The following is a 21,568-nucleotide window of genomic DNA, read 5'->3' as shown; positions in this document are numbered from 1 at the left end:
GGGGGGGGGGGGGGGGGGCCTGTGTGCAGGCAGAAGCTGCGGAAGGGAAGGAGTGTTTGTTCAGGCCCTAAGACTTCCCCGGGTTGGAGAAGGTAGCTGCTCTGCCATCAGGGGATGTCGGGGCTTCTGCCTGAGACCGACATCAATGAGGTACAGAAGTACAAGGGGACATAACCTGTGAACAATGTTTGTGCCCAAATGGAGTCGACAAGCCTTTATCTGCACAATCAGACCCCAACACCTTAAGATTATGGTAGCTCATTTGGCAGCAAGTCCTGACCGAACTGCCACGAGGCCATGTAGTTTTTCCATAACCCGCTTCGGGGACTTTTCACCGACGTCGCTGCAGAAATGTGAGCGATTGCGGGATGGGACCCTGCAGAAGGGCTCCCTGGCGCGCACAGGATCAGCACGGGGCCGCTTTTCTGAAGTCCCAGAGACTCGTGCACCTGTGCTGGGGCCGTGCGTGCAGGGCAGGGAGCGGGGCTCCCCGCGCCACCCCGTCCTCCACGAACGAGAGGGGGGAACGCAGGCGAGGCCGAGGAGGCTCGGCAGCACCTCCAGTCGGGCTGGGGCTGCTCCGCCCGCACGTAGCGTTCCTCTTCTCGTGCACGCCTCGGTCACACATCAGGCGCATGTCGGAGGTCCACACAGAGGCTGTCACGAGCCCAAGATTCTCAGATCAGTGCGCTGACTGCGACAAGAGAAGAGAGAAACGCACGCAGCTACCGGGGACCTCGCTTGGGCTCCTCTGCTCCGCGTAGCCCGCACGCCTCTCAGGCCGCCGGCGGTGAAAACCCGCCCCCCGCTCGGGCCCGCCCGCCCCCGCTTCCGCTTCCGGCCGCGGGGGTGGGGCTTCCGGCCGCGGGGGTGGGCGGGGCCCGGAAGCGGCGGCGGCGGCGGCGGCGGCGGCGGCGGCGAGGGGCCTGAGGAGCTGGTCATGGCTGCGAACCTGAGCCGGAACGGGCCGGCGCTGCAGGAAGCCTACGTGCGGGTGGTCACCGAGAAGTCCCCGACTGACTGGTGGGCGCCGGGACGGGCGGGCCGGGGGCGGGCCGGGGCTGGAGGGGGGGGTCCCGGGGGGCTCCCCGCTCACCCCTCAGCTGCGCCGCGCGCGCCCGGCGAGCTGCTGTCCCCGTCGCCGTCCCCCGCCGCCCCGCCGAGCGTGAGGGGCCCTCGCCGCCCCGGCTCCGCCTCTCCGCCGGCCTCCATGTTGGACTGTGCGGCTGGCTGGGCTGGGTGGCTCCGCCAGGTTCTCCTTCCCTGCGCAAAGGGGCTCCCCGCAGCCGTCCCTGAGCGGGACTGGGGTCTTCCCAGCGCTGCGTTCAGGGAGGGGCCTCTGAGCGCCCCGGACCCCGCCCGGAAGCGGGAGCCCTGCCCCACAGGCGGCGGAGCAGGGGGTCAGGTCCGGGGGCTGGGTCTCCGGGTTTCTGGGAATGTGGATTTCAGAGTCTCCCTCTCTCCAAGAATACCCCTTCCTGTGTGAGACGAGTGAAACAGCGGTGCTGGCTATACCTATTTGGAGAAAGACCCCATCACCCCTCCACCTCCCCATGACACCCTCCACTAGGCCGTCAGTGGGTAGTTCTCTTCGTGCCCTCGATGGGGCTTTGTAGCTGGAAGCCAGGTCTGGAGTCTCAGGGATAGCCGTGGGCAGCCCACGCGCAGGGTCAGCCCGCTGCTTGCTGGGCGTGGGCACTTTCCCCTTGCTTCAGATGTTTGCGCTGGCCAGGCTTGAGCGCTCCAGTCCTAAGAAATACGCCGAGTATGATGAACTCAGGTGACCGGCTGTGAGGAGCTTCTTCCTGTGGCAGGGGCAGGCCCCTCGCAGGGTGCCTGCTGCTGTGCTGGCTGGTCTCCACACGCTGGTGGTCGCTGCGCCCCGTTTCCCCTGCGGCCTTCGTGCCGTGTTCCGTTGCGCACTGAGGATGTGCCCTGGGCCTTTTGGGGAAGAGCTTCAGAGCACCTGCCGCCTGGGTGTGCAGACTCCTCTCGTGCCTGGGGCACCGTTGACCCCGAGGGGACTTGTGCGCAGCGTTGCAGGGGAACCAGGGAGCTCCTCTGTTGGGAGCACATCTGAGTAGTTGGGAAGGGTGTCTGGTAACAGACACCTGTTACCGGTGGAATTTCCCTACCTTCTCTCTCTCGTAATGCTTTAGGAAGTTCACTCACACTTCAGGCACCTATTTTTCTAAGAGTTTCTAGATGTCAGCTCCCTACCCCACCTCTCTCCTGTTCTCAGAGGGCCGTGACACCGCTGCTGTTACTCCAGACCCTGCTGACCGGATCGGCACACTGAGCGCCCCATTTCACATCCACCCGCGGCCTCCTGCCTTTGAGCTGGCAGCATCTCTGCCCCTCTCCAGTCCTGCACAGTTAGGGTGCTGCTGTTTTATGCGCTCTTGATAGCTGGTGTAGCCCTTTCTGACGTACCTGTGAGACTCCTGGGCCTGCCTCCTCCCGCCTTCCTTCAGGTTTCCTCACTCTCAGGGACCACCACTGGTTTGGGGATCGTGTCCCACAGCCCAGCTGGCAGCTCAGGCCTTCCGTGTTTCTAGCTTTTCCTCGGGCTTCTTCTCAGAGCTGTCTGCTACCACCCTGGTCTGAAGCTTACCCAGCCCAGCTTCTCTCTGTCCCCCGTGAGGGTGCTGAGCCTCTTTCCCCTCCCTGCATCCGAGCCCACCCGTCTGGCAGCACTCCAGGTCGTTCTGCTCAGTGGCACGACCCCCGGTTTCTGCTCTCACTGTCACAGCCACTAAGCATCTCAACAGATAATGTGTGGCGGATCCCCACTCCTTAGCTGAACAAGTATCTAGACCATGTTACTCCTGTGCTTACACTTCAGCAGCTTCCTGTTTCACATTAAATAAAGCCCGGACATCTCACCTCTGCTGCGAGGCCCTGTGTGGCCAGCTCTGGACCCCCTCCCGCCACCCCTCCCACTTACCACACTGAGGCCACACCTGTTTGCCACCGCGGTGGCCTTCTTTCTCTTCCTCAAACTTTAGAGCTGCTTCCTCCTCAGACCCCTTGCTCTTGCTGCTTCCCCATTCTAGAGCACCTTCCACCTTGTCCCGGGGGGCTCCCCAAACTTCTCAGCTTGGACACTGCCTTCCCCGACTCCTGGCTCCTTGTGTGACTTTCCTCAGACACGTGCCAGACACCTTCACTGGTTTTCCTGGCACCGTTGTCTGCACCAGCGGGCTGGGCCCTATCTCTGTCCCCCGAACAATCAGCAGTCAGCGCCTGGATGCACGGTGACCTGAGCAGGGTACAGATGATGTGGTACAGGGTACCAGCAAGAGGAGGTGGTCTCCACTTTGGTGGGTCATGAAAGGTTTCCCAGGCAGAGTGGGTGGTGTCGGGCTGGGCCCTGAAGCCAGGTGGGGCGGGGAGCAAGCACATCAGCTTTCCCCCACGGTCTTTGTCCTGGTTCCTGGATTGTTCTAGATTGAGGCACGTTTGTTTCCCTCCTGCACCCACTTCACTACCTGACGGGACATTGGTATCGCTGTGTTTCTTTTTTTGTTTCCCATTAGAAAGTAAGTTCCATGGTCAGGGCCTCTGGGGATTATTGGAAGCTTCATGCCTGCGAGCAGCAAAGAGCAGGTTCCCAGTACGTGTTTTTGGAAGGGATGGATGAGTTACAAGGCGCTCATGCGCTACATTCCATGAGCTGTGCCCAGGCCAGCACACCTCTCTTCCTGTCTTCCCGATTTGAAAGAAGGGTGGGAGTTTGTTGAAAGTGGGAATCAGCCTCTGAGCTGGGATTCAAGAAGGTGGCTTAGGCTGGAGCCCGGGGGGTGGAGGGGAGTAGAGTTGGAGGGCAGGTGGCAGGCCTGGAGCTTGGCTCTTACGAGCTGCCGGGTCCCTTCTTGGAAGCAGTCTCTGCTCCCCGCTGCTTGTCTAGTGTCCCCGTCTTCTGCAGCCAGGGCTTGGTGGCTTCGAGATGTATGGGCTTCTTTCCTCCGGGAGGAGGGCTGGCCAGGACCCTGGCCACCAGAATCTGGACGTCCACCAACTCCCTGTTTGCGTATTCCTTTTAGTGTCTCTCCTCCTCAGAGGCCTGCCCCCTATGCCAACCAGACCCTCGGGGCCTGGGTCTCCTTTCTAAGGACTTTCTCAGGCTAGGCAGCTCTGCCCGGTGGCTTTAGCAAGGCAGTGGGGAAGCTGAGTGGAGGCTGATTTGGTTCCTGTCAGATTTGGGGTTTTTTGGTTTTTGTTTTTTCAGATTTTATTTTTAAGTGATCTCTACACCCAGTGTGGGGCTCGAACCCACAACCCCGAGATCAAGAGTTGCACGCTCCACCGACTGAACCAGCCAGGCGTCCTGGTTCCTGTCCCACTCCTACCCCGCAGCCCCTAGCTGGCCCTCCTCGGCAGGCCTGTGCTCAGAGCATGGGGGATGGCCCGCTAGTTCAGGTTCTGCCTTTAACTTGCTGTCTGCTGGGTCAGCACCCCTACCCTGTGGTCTGCCAGCACTGCCCAGAGCTGAACTGCGGCAGAGTTGGTGTTGATGGTTGGGCTCCATGTGGACTGTGGATAAGCCACATCTTCCAGAATGTTCTCCATGCTTAACTTCCGTTCTGGTCAAGGGACTTCCCATGCCCCAGATGTGATAAAATTTGCCATATTTCCTCAACTTCTCTGGGGTTCAAGTTCATAAGCGCGAGTCTTTCCCAGAGTTCTTAGGAATAATTAGTCTCACAGGAAAAGAAAGGGGCAGCCCAGGGTCACCTGTGGAGAGTTAAGGCTCCTCCAGAAAGAGAATTTTGCGCAGCCAAGGAGTCTGTCCTGTGAGAAGCCTGACTTCATGCTGAGTCATGGCCTGAGTGGCTTCTGGGTTTTCCAGAAGAGTCCCAAGCCCAGAGAGACCTGCTCCACCAACTCCTCAGGCTTTCAGAAGACAGAGCCGACCTGCACGAGGTCGTTGGGCGGCCTTCCCAGATGCCTGATGTGCACACTTGGCTTCCTGCTCCTCCTGGGGTGCTTTGGGTTCAGGAAGGTGCAGAAAATTGCCTTTATGAAACTTTCCAGCTCTGGGGCGCCTGGCCGGCTCAGTGAGTAGAGCGTGCGACTCTTGATCTTGGGGTGGTGGGTTCCAGCCCCACTTGGACGTGGAGCCTACTTAAAATCAAACAAACTTCACAGCTTAGTTTTCTCAAAGTAGACAGAGGCTCCCCTTCATAGGTTTGTCCCTCAGGAGAAGCCGCTGTGCGTAAGAACTGAGAAGGGCCTGACTCTGGGAGCCCTGCAGAGCTCCTGCCTCGTGGGTCAGAGTGGGGCCCGCGCAGCCGCCATGCTCCACTCGTGGTTAGTGCAGGAGGGCATCTGACCCCCAGAATGCTGGTCACAGAGCTAACACGTTTGTGTTTTGTTTCAGGGCTCTCTTTACCTATGAGGGTAACAGCAATGACATCCGTGTGGCCGGCACTGGGGGTGAGTACGACCCAGTGAGGCCACGAGTGGGCTGGCGGGGGGTTGGGGGGCATCAGGAGGCAGGTGTGGGGGAGGGGAGAGCTTTGCAGCCGTCACTGCTCCCTGGCGGCCGGCATCTCAGCCATCACGGCCAACGGAAGGTGTCCCCTGTGTGTAGCGAGCCTGCCGTGACCCTCCCCACAGTCGCATCAGTGTTGGGGAGTCACACACCGCCTTGTTACTCAGCGAGCACTCACCAGTGCACTCTCTGCTTGCCGCCGAGTGGTTCCGGCAGCCTGTTCTAGAAAGCCGCTCCCTCATCTTTTTAGGAGGAGCGCAGGTGGCCGTGGTGTCCTGTGCCCTGCAGTGCCTCAGGCGCCACCCCCAGCGCCGCTCACAGGGCTCTGCTGTGAATGCCTGCAGTGGGGGCTCAGGGCTGCCCCCACACTCCTCGCAGCCTGGGAGGGTTTGGGAGTGCTGATAAGCACAACCTCCGTGTCGGGACAGTGGCTGAGGAGGGCCCGCTCCTGTGCCCCCATCACTGCCCCATCTTTACGGGGAGGGTCTGAGAGCTGAGCCCAAGCGTGGCTGCAGGACATTCCCACCTGTTCAGGGCCTTTTGTGAGGTCCAGGCAGGCTGTTGCAGACATGGTCCATTTGGAAGCCTGGTGCCTGATTTGTAGCAGAAATGACATTTTTTTATTTCTGGAACTCCCAGTGGGTTTCATAGGAATGGCTTTTAAACTGGGGTGTGTAAACCATCACCTGAGGTCCTTGTCACAGATGCAGATCCTGGGGCTGCGTCTGCCCCCCAGGTCCTGTAAGTCCACTTAATGGGGGGCAGGACCAGGAGTCTGATCCTGATGCAGGTGGCCCTGACAACCCTGGCTCAGAGGCAGGTTGGGCTTCCCTTGCTGGTGGGCGCTGTGCGGGGCCGGCCACAGGTGCCGGGCCCGCTGATCCCCCCACCCCATGCCTGCTGCAGAGGGGGGCCTGGAGGAGATGGTGGAGGAGCTCAACAGCGGGAAGGTGATGTACGCCTTCTGCAGGGTGAAGGACCCCAACTCCGGCCTGCCCAAGTTTGTCCTCATCAACTGGGTACGTGGAACTGGGGGGCCCTGAGTTCTCATCTAGGTGTGACCCAGGAAACTCCCTTTCCTTCTTTTGTCTTTTGCCTTCTGTGATTGGAGAGGAGGAGGACTTGCCTTCAGGGCGGCTCAGAGGTGGTGAATGAGCAGAAGAGTGGGAGAAGTCCTTGTGGCCCCAAGGACAGTGGGGGCCTTGCCAGCACGGAACCCCACCCTCCTTCCCCCAAGCCCAAAATTGTTCCTACAAAATCAAGGATAGAGGACAGTCGCAGGACACCCTTGCTTTTGTCCCCTTCAGAGTAATCATGCTGAGGGAGCAGAGGGCCTGGAGAAGGCTCAGAGAGCATAGGACCCCTGGGTAGGACTGGGAAGTTCCGAGCCCCCCCCACGCCCCCCCCCCCCGCCACTCCCAGCGGAAGCTGGTAGTCGTCCTGCCTCAAGAATGGAGGTGCGGGGCTCGCTTTATCCTCTGCTTTGCGGTTGCGGTTTTCCCTCTGCTGGGCCCCCAGGGAGAACAGCGGCTTTGTGGGGGTTGGAGGGTCATGCTGGGTGTGTTGTGTTGCAGACGGGCGAGGGTGTGAACGATGTGCGGAAGGGAGCGTGCGCCAACCACGTCAGCACCATGGCCGGCTTTCTGAAGGTGAGGCTGCCCCCTGAGGGCCTCCCAAGGTGCCTGGGTATGCATGAGCGCAGTTGCAGAGCTGAAGTGTGCCCACACCCCGGTGCTCTCCCTGGACGCAAGGGCGTGACCAGAGGCTGCTGCCCAGGAGGCCACGCTGCGGCCAGAGCCACCAGCAGGCTGACCTCAGCGGGAGGAAGGATGGATGACTGTGTCCATTTTGAGCCCAGGGAGGATCATCTGCGGCTAGTCCTGGGGGCAAGGCTAGGCCTGGGCTTCCATCGGTTTTGTGAGGGTTATTCGGCCGTGTTGTCAGGATCTGGAGGAGAGGGAGAGTTGCGTGTGCCCAGCCACCTCAGCGTGCCCAATCCCTTATGCATTCCTTTCCAGCCCACCTTTGTGTGTATTAACGTCAGTCCTCAGAGTGGAACCTCGTTTAGGTCCAAAAGCATTTGCTGTTTGCTTGCCAGGTAACTTTGTGTGTCTTTGGTTACTGGCAAAGAGACTCGGGACTTTGATTTCTAGTCTGCCAACACTTCTGCAGATATGCCTCAGTTTCTCCACCTCGGAGCTGAAAGAGGATCCCAAGCTCACTGGGTGTTAACTGACAGTGAGTGAGGTCATGGGTCTGACTTCTCAAGAAGAAATTGGCTGGGGCGCCTGGCTGGCTCAGTGGGAGGAGCACTGACTCTCTATCTCAGGGTTGTGAGTTCAAGCCCCAGGTTGGGTGTAGAGATACTTGAATAAATAAAACTTAAGAAATTTTAAAGGAAGAGGAAGAAGAAATCGGTAGCTTGCTTTTTGTAGAAAATATGTTCCCAGATCCTTTGTAAAGTTCGCTTTCATGAATCAGAAAGGGGCTTTCCGGTGCCTGGGCCTGCAGCACGGGGGGTCCAGCACCTCGGAACAGGGCCACGGAGCACAGAGACCGCGTGCCCGTGCTGGGACAAGTGCAGCGTGTTTGCCTCAGGACGGTTTGTCGGCCTTGAGAGTGTGCCTCGGTTCCCAGTGGGGTCTCCTGACCTCAGCCCTGGGCAGCAGTTGTCCACGTTGTGCACACTGAGGTGTGTGTCCTCTCCTGGAGTTGCACCGCCTGAGTGCTGTCCCACCGCAGGGGGCCCACGTGACCATCAACGCGCGGGCCGAGGAGGACGTGGAGCCCGAGTGCATCATGCAGAAGGTGGCCAGAGCCTCAGGTGCCAACTATGCCTTCCACAAGGAGAGCAGCCGTTTCCAGGACACAGGCCCCCAGGCCCCAGTGGTGAGTGCTGCCTGGGCCCGAGGGTGGCAGGCCAGGAGCCAGCAGACGGGCTGGTTTCTCCCTCGTGGGGCTGGGCTCTTGCCTGCCTGGCTCCCGGTCCCTGAGCCAGATCATGGTGCAGACAGTGACCCCATGCCAGACGGAAGCCGGAGCTGGCCCCTGGTGGGGCAGGCACTAGCGGGCCTGAGGAGCAGCCTCTATCCTGCCTGGTGGTTCCACTGGCCGTTCTGGAGCCTCTTACACCCTGGGGACAGTCCAGTCACGAGGCCATGGCACCAGCGTGTCCTGCACAGTCCCGGATGGTGGGCTCCATGGAGGAACTTGAGGTGGTGGATGGGCAGGCCCCTCCCAGTCAGGGGCAGACACGAGACACCCCAGTTATGGGGAGCCCAGTTCCCCGAGGCACAGCTGGGGTCTGTGGAGATTTCTCTGGGCATTGCCACAGTGGTCAGCTGTCTGAGGCTGGTGGACCGGCTTCCATCCGCAGGGGCCTGGTGCAGCCAGAGACCCCCTCGGCGTTGCCCGGCGGTTTCCAGGGCCCTCGGGCCGTCTTGCTGCTTGCTGGTCGCCAGGTGCCGCTGCCTCTGCTGGGCGCCATCCCCACGGTTGTTGCTGGTGTCCTGCGCTCCCGAGGGCAGCCCCGTAGCGGATCCTCTGTCCTCCGCAGGGCTCTGTGTACCAGAAGACCAACGCCATATCTGAGATCAAAAGGGTTGGCAAAGACAGCTTCTGGGCCAAAGCAGAGGTGAGCGCTGCCGGGCACATCGAGCACAGCTGCCCCTCACAGCGACGGGGCGGGCCAGGTGCCATGGTGCCTTGCACGCCATTGCTCGGTTTTACCCCCTGTGAACTGACGGGTGGCGCGTGTTCTCGTTCACACCTGTGCTCGAGCGGAGGCCGAGCGGGGTTGCGCCACAAGGCTGGTGGGCGGCCCCTCCCGGCAGCGCGGCACAGATGCCTGGGGGGCACAGGGGCCCAAGGGCAGGCCCAGCTGGCCGCTGGGCGGGTGCTAAGTGGGGCGGGCGGGCGGGCTCGGCTGTCCCTGCAGAAGGAGGAGGAGAACCGCAGGCTGGAGGAGAAACGGCGGGCAGAGGAGGAGCGGCAGCGGCTGGAGGAGGAGCGCCGGGAGCGGGAGCTGCGGGAGGCCGCCCGCCGCGAGCAGCGCTATCGGGAGGAGCTGGGCGGTGAGGCCGGACCCCAGAGGTGAGGCCCCAGAGTTAAGGTGGAGGGAGGGTGCCAAGTGGGCCGCGGCTGGGCTGCAGCTCTCTCCTCCCTCTGCCCCTCCCGGCAGGAAGAGTGAGCAGCAGGAAGTGCTTTCAAGGAGCAGAGAGGAGCAGGTGAGACTTGGGTGCTTCCCCCACCCCACCCCCCTGTGAGGGTCTGTTGCAGTAATGCCGGGGGGGCGGGGGGGGGTGTCCCTGCTGTGCCCAGGGGAGGGTCCTGTAGCCAGCTGGAGGTGGCAGGGGAGAGGACAGTGAAGGGCAGAAGCAGCCAGCGTGGACCTTAGCCCGGTCCTGGACGAGGCCCGTGAGCCCCTCCTCACTGCTGGGTCCACGCGCACCCCTCCAGGAGCCCATCAGCCAGTCAGCACATCCGCGTGAGATTTTCAAGCAGAAGGAGAGGGCCGTGTCCACCACATCCATCTCTAGCCCCCAGCCGGGTGAGTCTTCCCGCTGGGTCTAGCCACGAGGCAGGGGCAGGCCGAGGGGGAGTCTGGGGTCCCCATGTGGGGTCCCCAGAGGGAGCGAGAGATGCGTCAGAAGGTGACACAGGTGAGTGAGCAAGGAGAGCCTGTGCTCTTGAGAGTGGCTTCTGGGAGGTGAGCCTGGGCCGCAGGTGTCCCTTTCCTGCCCGTGGCCTCAGCCTGCAGAGACCTGGAAAAGAAGGGCCATGTGTGGCTTCAGAAGGGAGACCCTCCAGCCCGGCCCCATTAACCCGTGGTGTAGCTTGCACATGGTGGCTGGGCCCCGGAGCCTCTGTCACTCACCCCTGTGGCCCCCAAGGACCCAGGATGGCACTGCCATCAGCTCTCCCACGCTGGGCGGCTGCTCGAAGTGTTCTGTGTGTGATGTGTTTCTGCAGTGCCTGTGTCCCCCGTACCCCCCCCCGTGTGACAGCTCCTGCCCTGGGGCAGGTCCACCGTCCAGACAGCGCAGGGCACAGAAACGGTGGACACGGCTCGTCTTCCCTCGTCCAGTGCTTGTGTGTTTACCTTTGTCTGCAGGCAAGCTGAGGAGCCCCTTCCTGCAGAAACAGCTCACCCAGCCGGAGACCCAGCGCAGCACAGAGCCGACCCAGGCCTCCTCGAGGCCCAGGGCAGGCAAGGCTCTTGGCCACCCTGCGGGGGTGGGGAGAGGGGGGTAGAGGGGGAGGGAGAAGGAGGGTGTCTGCTCCCCTTCCCGGGGCTCAGGGTGGGCTGCACCCTCCTGTGCAGATGTCCGTGAGGAGCCAGTGCCCAGCGCTCCACCGTGTCCAGTGCAGGCAGAAGAGGAGGCTGTGTACGAGGAGCCCCCAGAGCAAGAGATGCTCTACGAGGAGCCCCCGATGGTGGGTTCCCAGCAGCAGGGCGCGGCTGTGAAGGGGCCACAGGCCCAGAAACACCCTCCTCACCACGCCATCCGTGGGATGCCTGACTCCCGACAGCTCGCTACATGTGGAGTCTCGTTTAATGTTGGAGCAGGCGTGTGGAACACGTGGTCTGGCACTCCCCTGCTCCACGGGAGGTCTGGGGGAGGGACATCGTGGGGGCAGTGGCATGGCCACAGCCCTTGCCCTCTGTGTGCTGTGCCCCTCCCCCCAAGCCTGGTATGAGCCCATAACAAGGACCCCAGATTTCTCTACTTTCCACACGGGTCAGGTGCAGCAGCAGGATGCCAGCTCTGAGCCCGTTGAACACTACCCGGAGCTGAGCGGTAAAGGGCTCTGTGCCCGGGCCCTGTACGACTACCAGGCAGGTAATGTGCGGTGGCCCGGCCACTCACGCTGTGGGGCCCCACGTCAGGAGGCAGACTTCGGGGGCTCCCTTGGGGCAGTGGGGGGACAGAAGGGTGAGGGGACGATGGGGTGGACGCCCTCCACAGCCCAGGCCTTCCCATGCACTCTGGGCAGCGTCTGTGGGCAGGAACCCTAGTTGCCAGCGTTGTGCTAGAGCCCGAAAGTGTGACCAGAGGGGTGGGCGGACCTGCACGCCGGGCCCCCAGTGGCCTGGCTGGAGGCTCTGGAAGCAGGCTGCTGTGCAGAGGGGGGTGCCCAGGGTCAGGTTGTGCTGGAAAGTGTGTCGGTTGGGGCGGGGGGTTGGCCGCTGGAGTGGCGTTGGGATAGGCCCCCAGCCCCAGTGCCGCCTCCCGCAGCTGACGACACAGAGATCTCCTTCGACCCCGAGAATCTCATCACGGGCATCGAGGTGATCGACGAGGGCTGGTGGCGTGGCTACGGGCCAGACGGCCACTTTGGCATGTTTCCTGCCAACTACGTGGAGCTCATCGAGTGAGGACGCTCCGCTGCTGGCTGCGCCGAGGCCGTCCTTCCCCTCCCCTCCCACACGTGCTTTCCTTACTCCCGGGGATGTGGCGTGCATGGTGCAAGAGCCCCACGGCACTCCTCCAGGAATGGGACCCCCCCCAAAGAAGACAAGCCCTTGGGCTCCCTCAGACTGGGGTGCGCAGCCTGTCACCCTAGATGCAGCAATACCCTATGATTCCCAAACGTGCTCCGGCAGCTGCAGGCCCTCCCAGCCAGCCTGGCCTTTGACCCCCACAGAGGACGTGGAGCCAAGCCCTGCCCATGGCCGGGCCCTCCGTGGCCTCTGCCTGAGGAGGGTGGTGCTGCCCCGCCGGGCAGTCTGAGCCGGGGCCTTTGCCTTTTTTTCCCCTTTCCTCTTGGCTGTAAAGGGTGGTAGCTCCAGCTGGTAGTGATCCTCAGGAACAGTGGCCTTAGCGTTTAGGACCAAAGTCTGAGTGGGTCGTGACAGTTTGGGCAGCAGTAGGTCACCTTTCTGGATCCCGCCCTGTGCTCCCGGTTCCCTGTCCCTCTGCCTGGGCTGCCTGTGGGCAGTGGGCACGGGGATGACCGAGCCCCCGTCTGAGCGTATGATCAGCAAACCCGTGTCCTTCCGTGTGGTGCGCCCTGTTCCGCCGGCCCCTGTGTGTGCTCGCACCGGACCCTGGTTCCGGAAGAGGGACCAGAGCGTCCGCTACCTGCTGTCTCACCCTGTTTGTCCCGGCCCGCCCGTGTCTGCTTTCAGAGAGAACTGCCCTGTTGTGGCCTGAACGCCTCCGTGTGGAAACCAGCCCCTTCCCGGGTGTGCGTGGGGTGTGTGTGCAGGTGTGTGTGCACACGCACGCACCCTCAGACCTCGGGCCGACGGTGGGCCCTGGGAGAGGCATAAACATAAAGATGTGACTCGAGTCAGCCTGTTGCATGTCCGTGTTCTGGGAGGGGCTTGGGCCGCCCGCCCTGCCCATGCAGGGCGTGTGCACGTGTGTCGAGTGAGGTGCCCTATGGAGCCCACTGTATGCTGGGACGTAACTGTTCCTCTTGTGCTCTGGCAGGTGCCAGGTAGCAGCCTGGGATGGCGGCTGCACCAAGGAGACCACTGGCCCCGGGTGGTGGCAGATGGCCCCTCTTGTACCCTAGGCTGCAAAGGCAGGCCCCGCCAGCCCTGATTCTCCACCCCCGAGCTGCGGAGGATCCAGGAGTCCCCTACTGCAGGCTCTGAAGCCAGTGGTGGGCTTGTCCTCAGATGTGAGGATGCCCGGGGTGTGGGGCTTGGTACCACCTCACCCGGCCCACCCTGGGGCTGCAGGGACGGCAGAGGACAGCCCATCTGAGGGAAGCAGCTGTGAGGTGGTGTCCTCACTGCAGTCCCTGCTCACTGGGGATAGCACCCCGATTGTAGAGCGAGGTTACCAGGTGGTGGTTCGCTTCTTGGTGTCACCATAGGGGGCCTGTTAGAAGTTACCTGGTAGCCTGGCTTGGGGACCAGGCTCCTGCCCTTGGTTCCTGGGGTCCTCTCACCTAATGGGGGTGGGCAGCAGGGGCCACATGCCCTGGGGCAGGGTTTGTGGAACCCCTAGCTCAAGGACTTGGAGCCGGGCATGCCGGGGCCACACTGGACTCAAGGTGGTAGGTGGAGGTGCCTTTATTGACAGAAGCCCACCCTTCACTTGGCCTTGCCCTGGGCAGCCACAGCCTCCATGGCCTTCCGTACGGTTTCTTCATCACCCAGGAACCGCATGGGCTTGATGGGCTTCAATGCCTGGTCCAGCTCATACACGATGGGGATCCCTGTGGGCAGGTTCAGCTCCATGATGGCCTGGTCCGACATCCCTGGGCCGGGGGAACAGGACCCTTAGTCCCCTTGGCCAGTCCGCCAGGCAGTTTCCCGCCCTCCCGTTCAGCAGGCCCCGTGACCTTTATGGGCCACAGAGCCGGGCCAGCCAGGCAGCAGCCCGCCCGCCCCCCACAGCGAGCCCCCCGCACAGATGCCCCTGGAGGTCGAGCCAGTAGTGAGAGACTGAGTGGCCTGCAGAAATAGCCGTGGCAAACCGGGACCCTGTGCCCCCAACCGGGAGCCACTGGGACCTGGGGCCACGCCATTGGGTCTTTTCTGTTTGGTTTCTAGAGCATTCTAAGTTCTAGCCATCAGGAGCAGGGGTGCTCGGACAGCGAGAAGGGCCTCCTGTGACCAGGGTGGAGGGGAGGTTCTGTGGGTGGAAAGGGCAAGGTTTCCCGGGGAAACCTGACCCTGCCGGCCTTTGCAGCCCCTGGCCTGGAATAGCAGCTTGACCTTTGCAGCTCCGACACGCCCCCCCCCGCCCGGTTCTCCAGGCAGTGGGAGACTGCAGTGACGGTGGCCTCTGCGCTTCTCTCCCAGACCCGGCCCCTGGAAGGGAGGGGCACGAGGTGGTGTTGGGGAGGGTGGACTGGGACTGGGCAGGCCTCGGGGGCCAGCCTGTCTGTGCTCTGGCCAGCTACCCACTGACCCCCAGAGCAGGGGGTTTGGGGCTCCCCACCTACCAGCCTTCTTCCCCTTTCCACAGTCCCGACAAGCTTGAAGGCCGTTCCGAGCCTCAGACTCCCAAGGATCTGTATGTCTAAGGGAGCCCGGTGGAGATGCACGCCCCGAGCTCCTTAGTGGGAGCCCAGCTACAGGCTGGGGTCGAGGACTGCTCCACCCCAGCACCCTCTTAACTGGGCTTACCTTTTCCTTGCGTGGGTGTGAGCTGGGGTCCCCTGCCCTGGGCCTCATGAGCCCCCCCCGACCCCGGAGAGGGTGGTTGAGACCCAGCAAGTGGTGTGACTTGACCAGGGCCACATAGCAAGTGGATCTGGAGCCAGGCGGCCCTGCCTTGGCCCCGGGCGGCCTTGGGCACGGCCTTCCCATCTTTCCCAGGCCTCTGGGCCCCGGGTTGGAGCAGCGGTTTCCACCCACAACCTCCAGAAAGAAGCTCGTTGTATATGGTGTCCCAGTACATAAACAAGTGGAACAAAAATTTTGCAAAGTGGCTTTTAAAGTGGCTTCTTAGTACTCCCAATTCACAGTTTGAGCCCCGACCCCGAGTGCTTACGTGTGCAGAGCTGCCTGGGCGGGGGGCTTGTAGCGGAGATGAGCATTTGGGGCCCAACTGGTTCAAGGGCATGTGCCCCGTCTGCCCCCCAACCTGCCTCCGCCTACACCCCCTGCAAGGATGGGCCTCACCTTCCAGGTGCTTGACGATGCCCCGCAGGCTGTTCCCGTGGGCCGCGATGAGCACTCTCTTGCCAGCCTTGATCTGGGGGGCGATCTCCTCGTTCCAGAAGGGTAGGGCCCGGGCGATGGTGTCCTTGAGGCTCTCACAAGTGGGCAGTTCCCCAGGCTTCAGGCCTGCATACCGCCGCTCCTGGGGGCATCCACACTGCCGTTCCCTGCCCAGGAAGCCAGCCCCCCAACCCGCCCGGGCTGCCATCCCCAAGGCCCTGCCCCTAGACCCTCCCCTGATGCGCCAAGCAGCCCACCTTGCTGATGGAGTTGTAGTAGGGGTGCTTCTCATCCATGGGGGGCGGCGGGATGTCGAAGGAGCGCCTCCAGATCTTCACCTGCTCCTCCCCGTGCTTGGCGGCTGTCTCGGCCTTGTTGAGGCCCGTGAGGCCCCCGTAGTGCCTCTCATTGAGGCGCCAGCTGCGCACCACGGGCAGCCACATCTGGTCCGTGCCATCCAGGATGGTCCAGAGGGTGTGGATGGCTCGCTTCAGCACTGACGTGTAGCAGATGTCAAACTCCATCTTGGCGTCCTTGATGGCCTGGGCGCCCCTCTTGGCCTCCTGGGCCCCCTTCTCGCTCAGCTCTGCGTCGAACCAGCCACAGAAGCGGTTCTCCTGGTTCCAGGTGCTCTCGCCATGCCGGACCATCACAAGGCGGTGGGTGGACATGGTGGCACTGGGGACCGCAGCGGGCTGCAGAGGGGGACGGCAGCCTCCCAGGTGCGCCCAGTTTTATAACCGTCTGTTCCCAGCCCCCACCCTGGCCAACTGCCAGTCAGCATTCCAGGCGGGACGGGCGGCGGCAGGTGGCCAGTAGCAAAGCTTGGGGGAGGGCAGGCCCAGAGCCGGCCTTAAAATAGCCCCAGCAGCCAGCAGCGCCCGGCCGGGTGGGGCTGCGCGCAGGACTGGGCAGGAAGCGCAGGAATCTGAGACCCGCCTGAGAGATGGGGCTGCCAGGAGCAGTGCGGATCTCGAGCGGGACTCCTCTGTCCCCGCGGGAGGGCTGACGCTGCGGCCTCAGGCCAGAGGCACATTCCCAGGGCCTTTCTGTTGTCCACACAACTGGGGGCGAGCCTGCATTTCCCTAAGGGAGCTGGCGTGTGTGAAGGGGAGCCCGGGGATGTGTGTGCGCAGGCACCCGTGTCTGCCCACGTACACATGCATGTGTGTGCCCATGTGCGGGCACATGCGTGTGTGTCTGGTGTGTTATGTGTATACACGCGTGTCCATGTCTGTCACTTGTTGCGCGTGCATATGCGCATGCCTGTGAGCTGCCAGGAGGTTCCCCCAGGGGCTCTGCTCTGCTCAGCCGGCCGTGGGGGCTGCATGGGGGCTTCCCTCCCCAGCTGCCTCTGCCCTGCCCGCAGGATGAGTCTTGAGGGAGCCTGTGGCCCATGGCCAGGCTGGGACTGTGACGTCACCTCCGCTAGTCCCCACAAGGACAGAAAGGAGTGAAAGGTCAGTTTGCTGTGGCCAGGGGGCAGGTGGGGGCCGTAGCCCTGGGGTGGGGGTCCGGCCCTGCAGGAGAGGGCGCCAGGCAGTAGGGTGGACCGGGGCCTGGGCTGAGCCGGGCAGAGCTGTTTCCAAGACAGCCGGGGGAGATGGAGGGGTTGGGCCGGAGGGGAGCACAGGGTGCTGCCACACTCTCCCACCCGCCCCGCCCTCACCCAAGCCAGGCTTGCCCCTCCCCACTGAAACCACCTTTCAGAGAAAGAGAAATCCAAGAGTCATGGCCCCCCCCCCGAGAGGGACTGGTTGTTGGGTTCGTGCCCAGCTCAGCAGGAGCACCCACAAGTGGGCCGAGGTTGATTCTGGGGGGCCAGACCTCTGCATTCAGATTTGGGGGGATGAAGGCCACTGGGGCAGAAGCTGCGCTCTCACGAGGGGGGCTGCCCAGGGTCCCCTACAGCTCCTCCCACCCCACGGCCCTAGCGACCACACCCTTACCGTCTCACGCTCCTGAAAATGGAAAAGGGTGGGCGGGAGGCCAACAGAGGGGTCAGCTACTACACTGAGACCTGGACATGAGTGTGTGAAGCCCTGACCTCTCTCCCTCCAGCCTTGCGATCCACCCAGGGGACAGCCTCCCAGTTCTGGGCCCCTCAGGCGGAGGCTCCACACCCCAAGGCCACCCTCCTAGCAGCACCACACGCAGGCCTTGCTGCTCCAGCTCTGCCCTTGTTAGAGCCACACCTCCTATATAAGGTCTACTTTTTGTTCCCTTGACCGCTAATCAGGCCCTGGGGGCCCAGCAGACAGCCAGGCAGGAAGCTCGTGTTCAGTGGGGGACAAAGATGACAACCCAACAAGCTGTTCTCCTTCATCCCAGCTGGTAGGAACAAGTGAAAGGGGTTAGGGAGAGATGAGAGAGCAGGAGGAGGGGTAGAGACAGCCCCTTGGAGGTGCAGCAGAAAGCAAAGGACTCACCAGGACGAGTTCTGGGGGAGAGCACTCCAGGCAGAGGGGCAGCAAAGAACCAGTCCCCACAGGAGAGCAGATAAGTGGGTGGCACAGGGCACGAGGGGCTGGGCTCTGCGTCCTGATGCAGATCACTGGAGAGCTTGAAGCATGGCTTCAAGAATTTTATCTTATTTTTTTTAAGATTTCATTTATTTATTTGACAGAGAGTGTGAGAGAGCATGAGCGTGGCAGAGGGAGAAGGAGAAGCAGGCTCCCCACTGAGCAAGGAGGCCGACGTGGGGCTCGATCCTGAGGACCCTGAGATCATGACCTGAGCTGAAGGCAGACGCTTAACTGACTGAGCCCCCAGGCGCCCCTGATGATGTAGACATTTTAACACTATTAATTCTTCCAAGCCATGAGCATGGAATATCTTTCCACTTATGTGTGTCTTCAGTTTCTTTCATCAATATCTTAGTTTTCAGTGTACAGATCTTTCAGCTCCTTGGTTAAGTTTATTCCTAGGTATTCTATTATTTTTTGGTGACATTATACATGGGATTGTCTTCTTAATTTCTCTGAAAGTTCATTGTTAGCCCGTAGCAACACAACTGATTTTTTTATATTGATTTTGCCTCCTGCAACTTTATTGAATTCACTTATTAGTTCTAACAGGCTTTTTGTGGACCCTTTAATGTTTTCCATATATAAGATCATGTCATCTCCAAATAGAGACAGTTTTACTTCTTCTTTTCCAATTTGGATGCCTTTTAATTCCTTTTCTTGTCTTACTGCTGTGGCTGGGACTTCCAGTACTACATCAGATAGAAGCGGTGAGAGTGGGCATTCTTGTCTTGTTCCTGACCTTAAAGGAAAAGCTTTTCACTGTTGAGTATGATTAGAGGTAGGCTTATCATACATGGCCTTTACTATGTTGAGGTATGGTCCCTCTGTACCCACTTTGAGGGTTTTTTAATCCTAAGTGGATGTTGAATTTTGTCACATCCTTTTTCTGCCTTTATTGAGATGATCATATGACTTTTATCCTTCATTTTGTTAATGTGGCGTTATTATATTGATTTGTGGATGTTGAGTCATCCTTGCATTCCTGCAATAAATCCCACTCAATTGATCCTTTTAGTGCATTGCTAAATTCAGTTTGCTAGTATTTTGTTGAGGATTTTTGCATATGTGTTCATCAAGGATAGTGACCTGTAATTTTTCTTTCCTTGTGGTGTTTTTGTCTGGTTTTGGTATCAGGGTAAAGCTGACTTTATAAGTTTTGAAGTGTTCCCTCCTCTTCTATGTTTTGGAAGAGCTGGAGAAGAACTGGTGCTAATTTTTCTTTGAATGTTTGGTAGGATCACCAGTGAAGCCATCTGGTCCCGGACTTTCCTTTGTTGGGAGGTTGTTGATTATTTATTCAATCTCGTTATTAGTTACAGAGCAGTTCAGATTTTCTGTTCCTTCATGACTCAGTCTTGGTAGGTTGTGTATTTCTCAGAATTTACCCGTTTCTTCTAGATTATCCAATTTGCTGGCATTGGTCGTCCCTTATGATCCTTTGTGTGGTATTAGTTGTAATGTCTTTTATTTCATTTAAAATTTTGAGTCCCCTTCTTTATTAGTAAAAGTAGTGAAAGGTATGTCTATTTTGTTTATCTTAAAAAAAAAAAACCAAAAAACCCAGCTCTTGGGGGCACCTGGGTGGCTCAGTCGTTAAGCGTCTGCCTTCAGCTCAGGTCATGGTCTCAGGGTCCTGGGATCGAGTCCTGAATCAAGCTCCCTACTCAGGGGGGTCTACTTCTCCCTCTGCCTGCCCCTCCCCCTGCTCATTCTAATAAAATCTTTTTTTTTTAGATTTTATTTATTTATTTGACAGACAGAGACACAGAGAGGGGGGGAACACAAACAGTGGGAGTGGGAGAGGGAGAAGCAGGCTTCCTGCTGAGCAGGGAGCCTGATGCAGGACTCGATCCCAAGACCCTGAGACCATGACCTGAGCTGAAGGCAAGTGCTTAACTGACTGAGCCACCCAGACACCCCCCCCTTTAATATTTCTTATAAGGCTGGTCTAGTGATGAACTCCATGAGCTTTTGCTTTTCTGGAAAACTCTTTATCTCTCCTTCAATCCTGAAGGACAGCTTGCCAGGTAGCATATTCTTGGCTGGCAGCTTTTTTTTTTTTTTTTTTTTTTTAGCCCTTTGAAAATATCATGACATTCCCATGTGGGCTGCAAAGTTTCTGCTGAAAAAATCTGCTGATAGTCTTATGGGGGTGAGGGTTCCCATGTCAAAAGGTGTTTTTCTCTTACTGCTTTTAAGAGTCTCTCCTTGTCTTTAACTTTTGACAACTTAATTAAAATGTGTCTTGTGTGGGTCTCTTTGAATTCATCTTATTTGGAACTCTATGGCTTCCTGATTGGATACCCAGTTCTTTCCCCAGGTTAGGGGAGTTTTCAGCTGGTATTTCTTTGAATAAGCTTCATTCTCTTTCCTTCTGGGATCCTATAATGCACATTTTGGCCTCCTTGGATAGTGTCCCATAAGCCCCTTAAGCTATCTTCTTTCTCATTTTTTCTTTTTGCTCCTCTGATCAGATGAGTTCCATTGTACTGTCTTCAAGTCCGCTTTATGTAGTCTGAGCTGAACCCTTCTGTTGAATTTCAGTTCCATTTCTGTATTCTTCATCTCTGTGGTTTATGTTTGGTATTTTCTTTTAGTTTCCACGTCTTTGTTGAAATTTTCATTTGTTCATGCATAATTCTCCTGAGCTCAGTGGGCATCTTTACGACCATTATTTTGAACTTTTTATCAGGTAAGTCACTAATCTCCATTTTATAAAGGTCTGTTTCTGGAGTTTTGCTCTTTTGTTTGGAACATATTCCTCTGTTCATTTTCCTGGACTCTCTGTGTTGGTTTGTGTCTTTGATAAAACAGCCACTTCTCTGAATCTTGATGGAGTGTTCTCATGAAGGTGATAAGGATGAACCTTATCATTCAGCCCAGCCCACACTCTTGGTTCTCTCAAACCTTTGTGATTGCCCAAGCCACCTTCTTTCTTCTTAGTGGCCCCCAGTGGTTGAAAGTGTGCCAAGGCCCATTAGTGTCCCAAAGGGGAGGCTCAGCCATAGATGTGTGCTAAATTAGAAGCCTGACCCTCAGGCAGCAGCTTTTAAAGTAAGCAAAGTCCTCGTTCTTGGAAAGCCCGGGAGATAGGATTTCAGTCTGCATACTCTGTGCTGAGCCCTGGGCAGATAGCTGTTTAAGAACAGTGTCTTTCCTTGAACAGTCCTGGGGGGCCCTGCAAATGCAAGCCCCACTGGCCACCAGAAATAGGTGATCAAGGGGCATGGCCTGTGGATGGCAGCCGCCAAAGCCAGGGCAGCAACACACGCACAAACTCCTTCCAGGGAGACACTGGTGACCCAGTTTGCTGTGGGTATTTTCACGTTTGCCCGATATGTAGGAATTGTTCACCTAGTTTCTGGATTTCTTTTTAGAGGAATTGTTTCTCTGTACCTGTGGATTTGGTGTATCCAGAGAAGGAAGTGAGTTCGGGAGCCTCCCATATCACTAGTTTAGACCTGAACTTGGGCCTGGGAAATGCCAAGGGTATCACAGAAGGGCCTAGAAGTTGTAAGGTGCTGCAGCCACGAGTCTGTGGAAGCCAAGGCTCAGTCCTGACTGTAGGGAAGGAATTCCTGGTAGGTGCTGAAAAGACGCTCCACATCAGTCATCACCAGGGAACTGAAAATCAAAACCATAATGAGATATCACTTCATACCTGTTAAAATGGCCATCACCAAAAAGACAAAAGACGACAAGTGTTGCTGAGATTATCCACAATCCCCGTGCACTGTGGTGGGAATGCCAACGGGTGCAGTCACTCTGGAAAACAGTATGGAGTTTCCTCAAAAAACTAAAAATATAGAACTACCATATGATCCAGCAATCTTACTTCTGAGCATGTAGCTGAAGGAAATGAGAACAGAATCTCAAAGAGATATCAGCACCCCCACGTTCCCTGTAGCATTCTTG

At 58.9% G+C, this 21,568-nt stretch overlaps 2 protein-coding genes across 2 annotated transcripts; one reads left to right on the top strand and one right to left on the bottom strand.

Annotated features, from left to right (window-relative positions):
• Positions 1-868: 868 nt before the first annotated feature.
• Positions 869-12,796, top strand: DBNL (drebrin like). The gene is made up of 13 exons (XM_025853081.2): positions 869-1,023; positions 5,384-5,439; positions 6,404-6,516; positions 7,072-7,146; positions 8,240-8,386; positions 9,054-9,131; positions 9,435-9,589; positions 9,678-9,723; positions 9,956-10,046; positions 10,611-10,706; positions 10,821-10,933; positions 11,244-11,340; positions 11,737-12,796. Exons 1-13 carry the CDS (start codon positions 941-943, stop codon positions 11,874-11,876), a joined length of 1,290 nt encoding a protein of 429 aa, XP_025708866.1. The 5' UTR covers positions 869-940; the 3' UTR covers positions 11,877-12,796.
• Positions 12,797-13,508: 712 nt separating this feature from the next.
• Positions 13,509-15,818, bottom strand: PGAM2 (phosphoglycerate mutase 2). The gene is made up of 3 exons (XM_025853082.2): positions 15,383-15,818; positions 15,087-15,267; positions 13,509-13,714 (listed from the first exon to the last, which is right to left on the bottom strand). The coding sequence occupies exons 1-3, from the start codon at positions 15,794-15,796 to the stop codon at positions 13,548-13,550; spliced, it is 762 nt and encodes a 253-aa protein (XP_025708867.1). The 5' UTR covers positions 15,797-15,818; the 3' UTR covers positions 13,509-13,547.
• Between the last annotated feature and the right edge of the window lie 5,750 nt (positions 15,819-21,568).

This window comes from Callorhinus ursinus, unplaced genomic scaffold (assembly GCF_003265705.2).
Source record: "Callorhinus ursinus isolate GAN/ISIS: 27379988/994484 unplaced genomic scaffold, GSC_fseal_2.0 scaffold60, whole genome shotgun sequence".
Classification (NCBI taxonomy): domain Eukaryota; kingdom Metazoa; phylum Chordata; class Mammalia; order Carnivora; family Otariidae; genus Callorhinus; species Callorhinus ursinus.
Note: the sequence above shows the minus strand (reverse complement) of the source record. Positions and strands in the feature narration are given on the sequence as shown.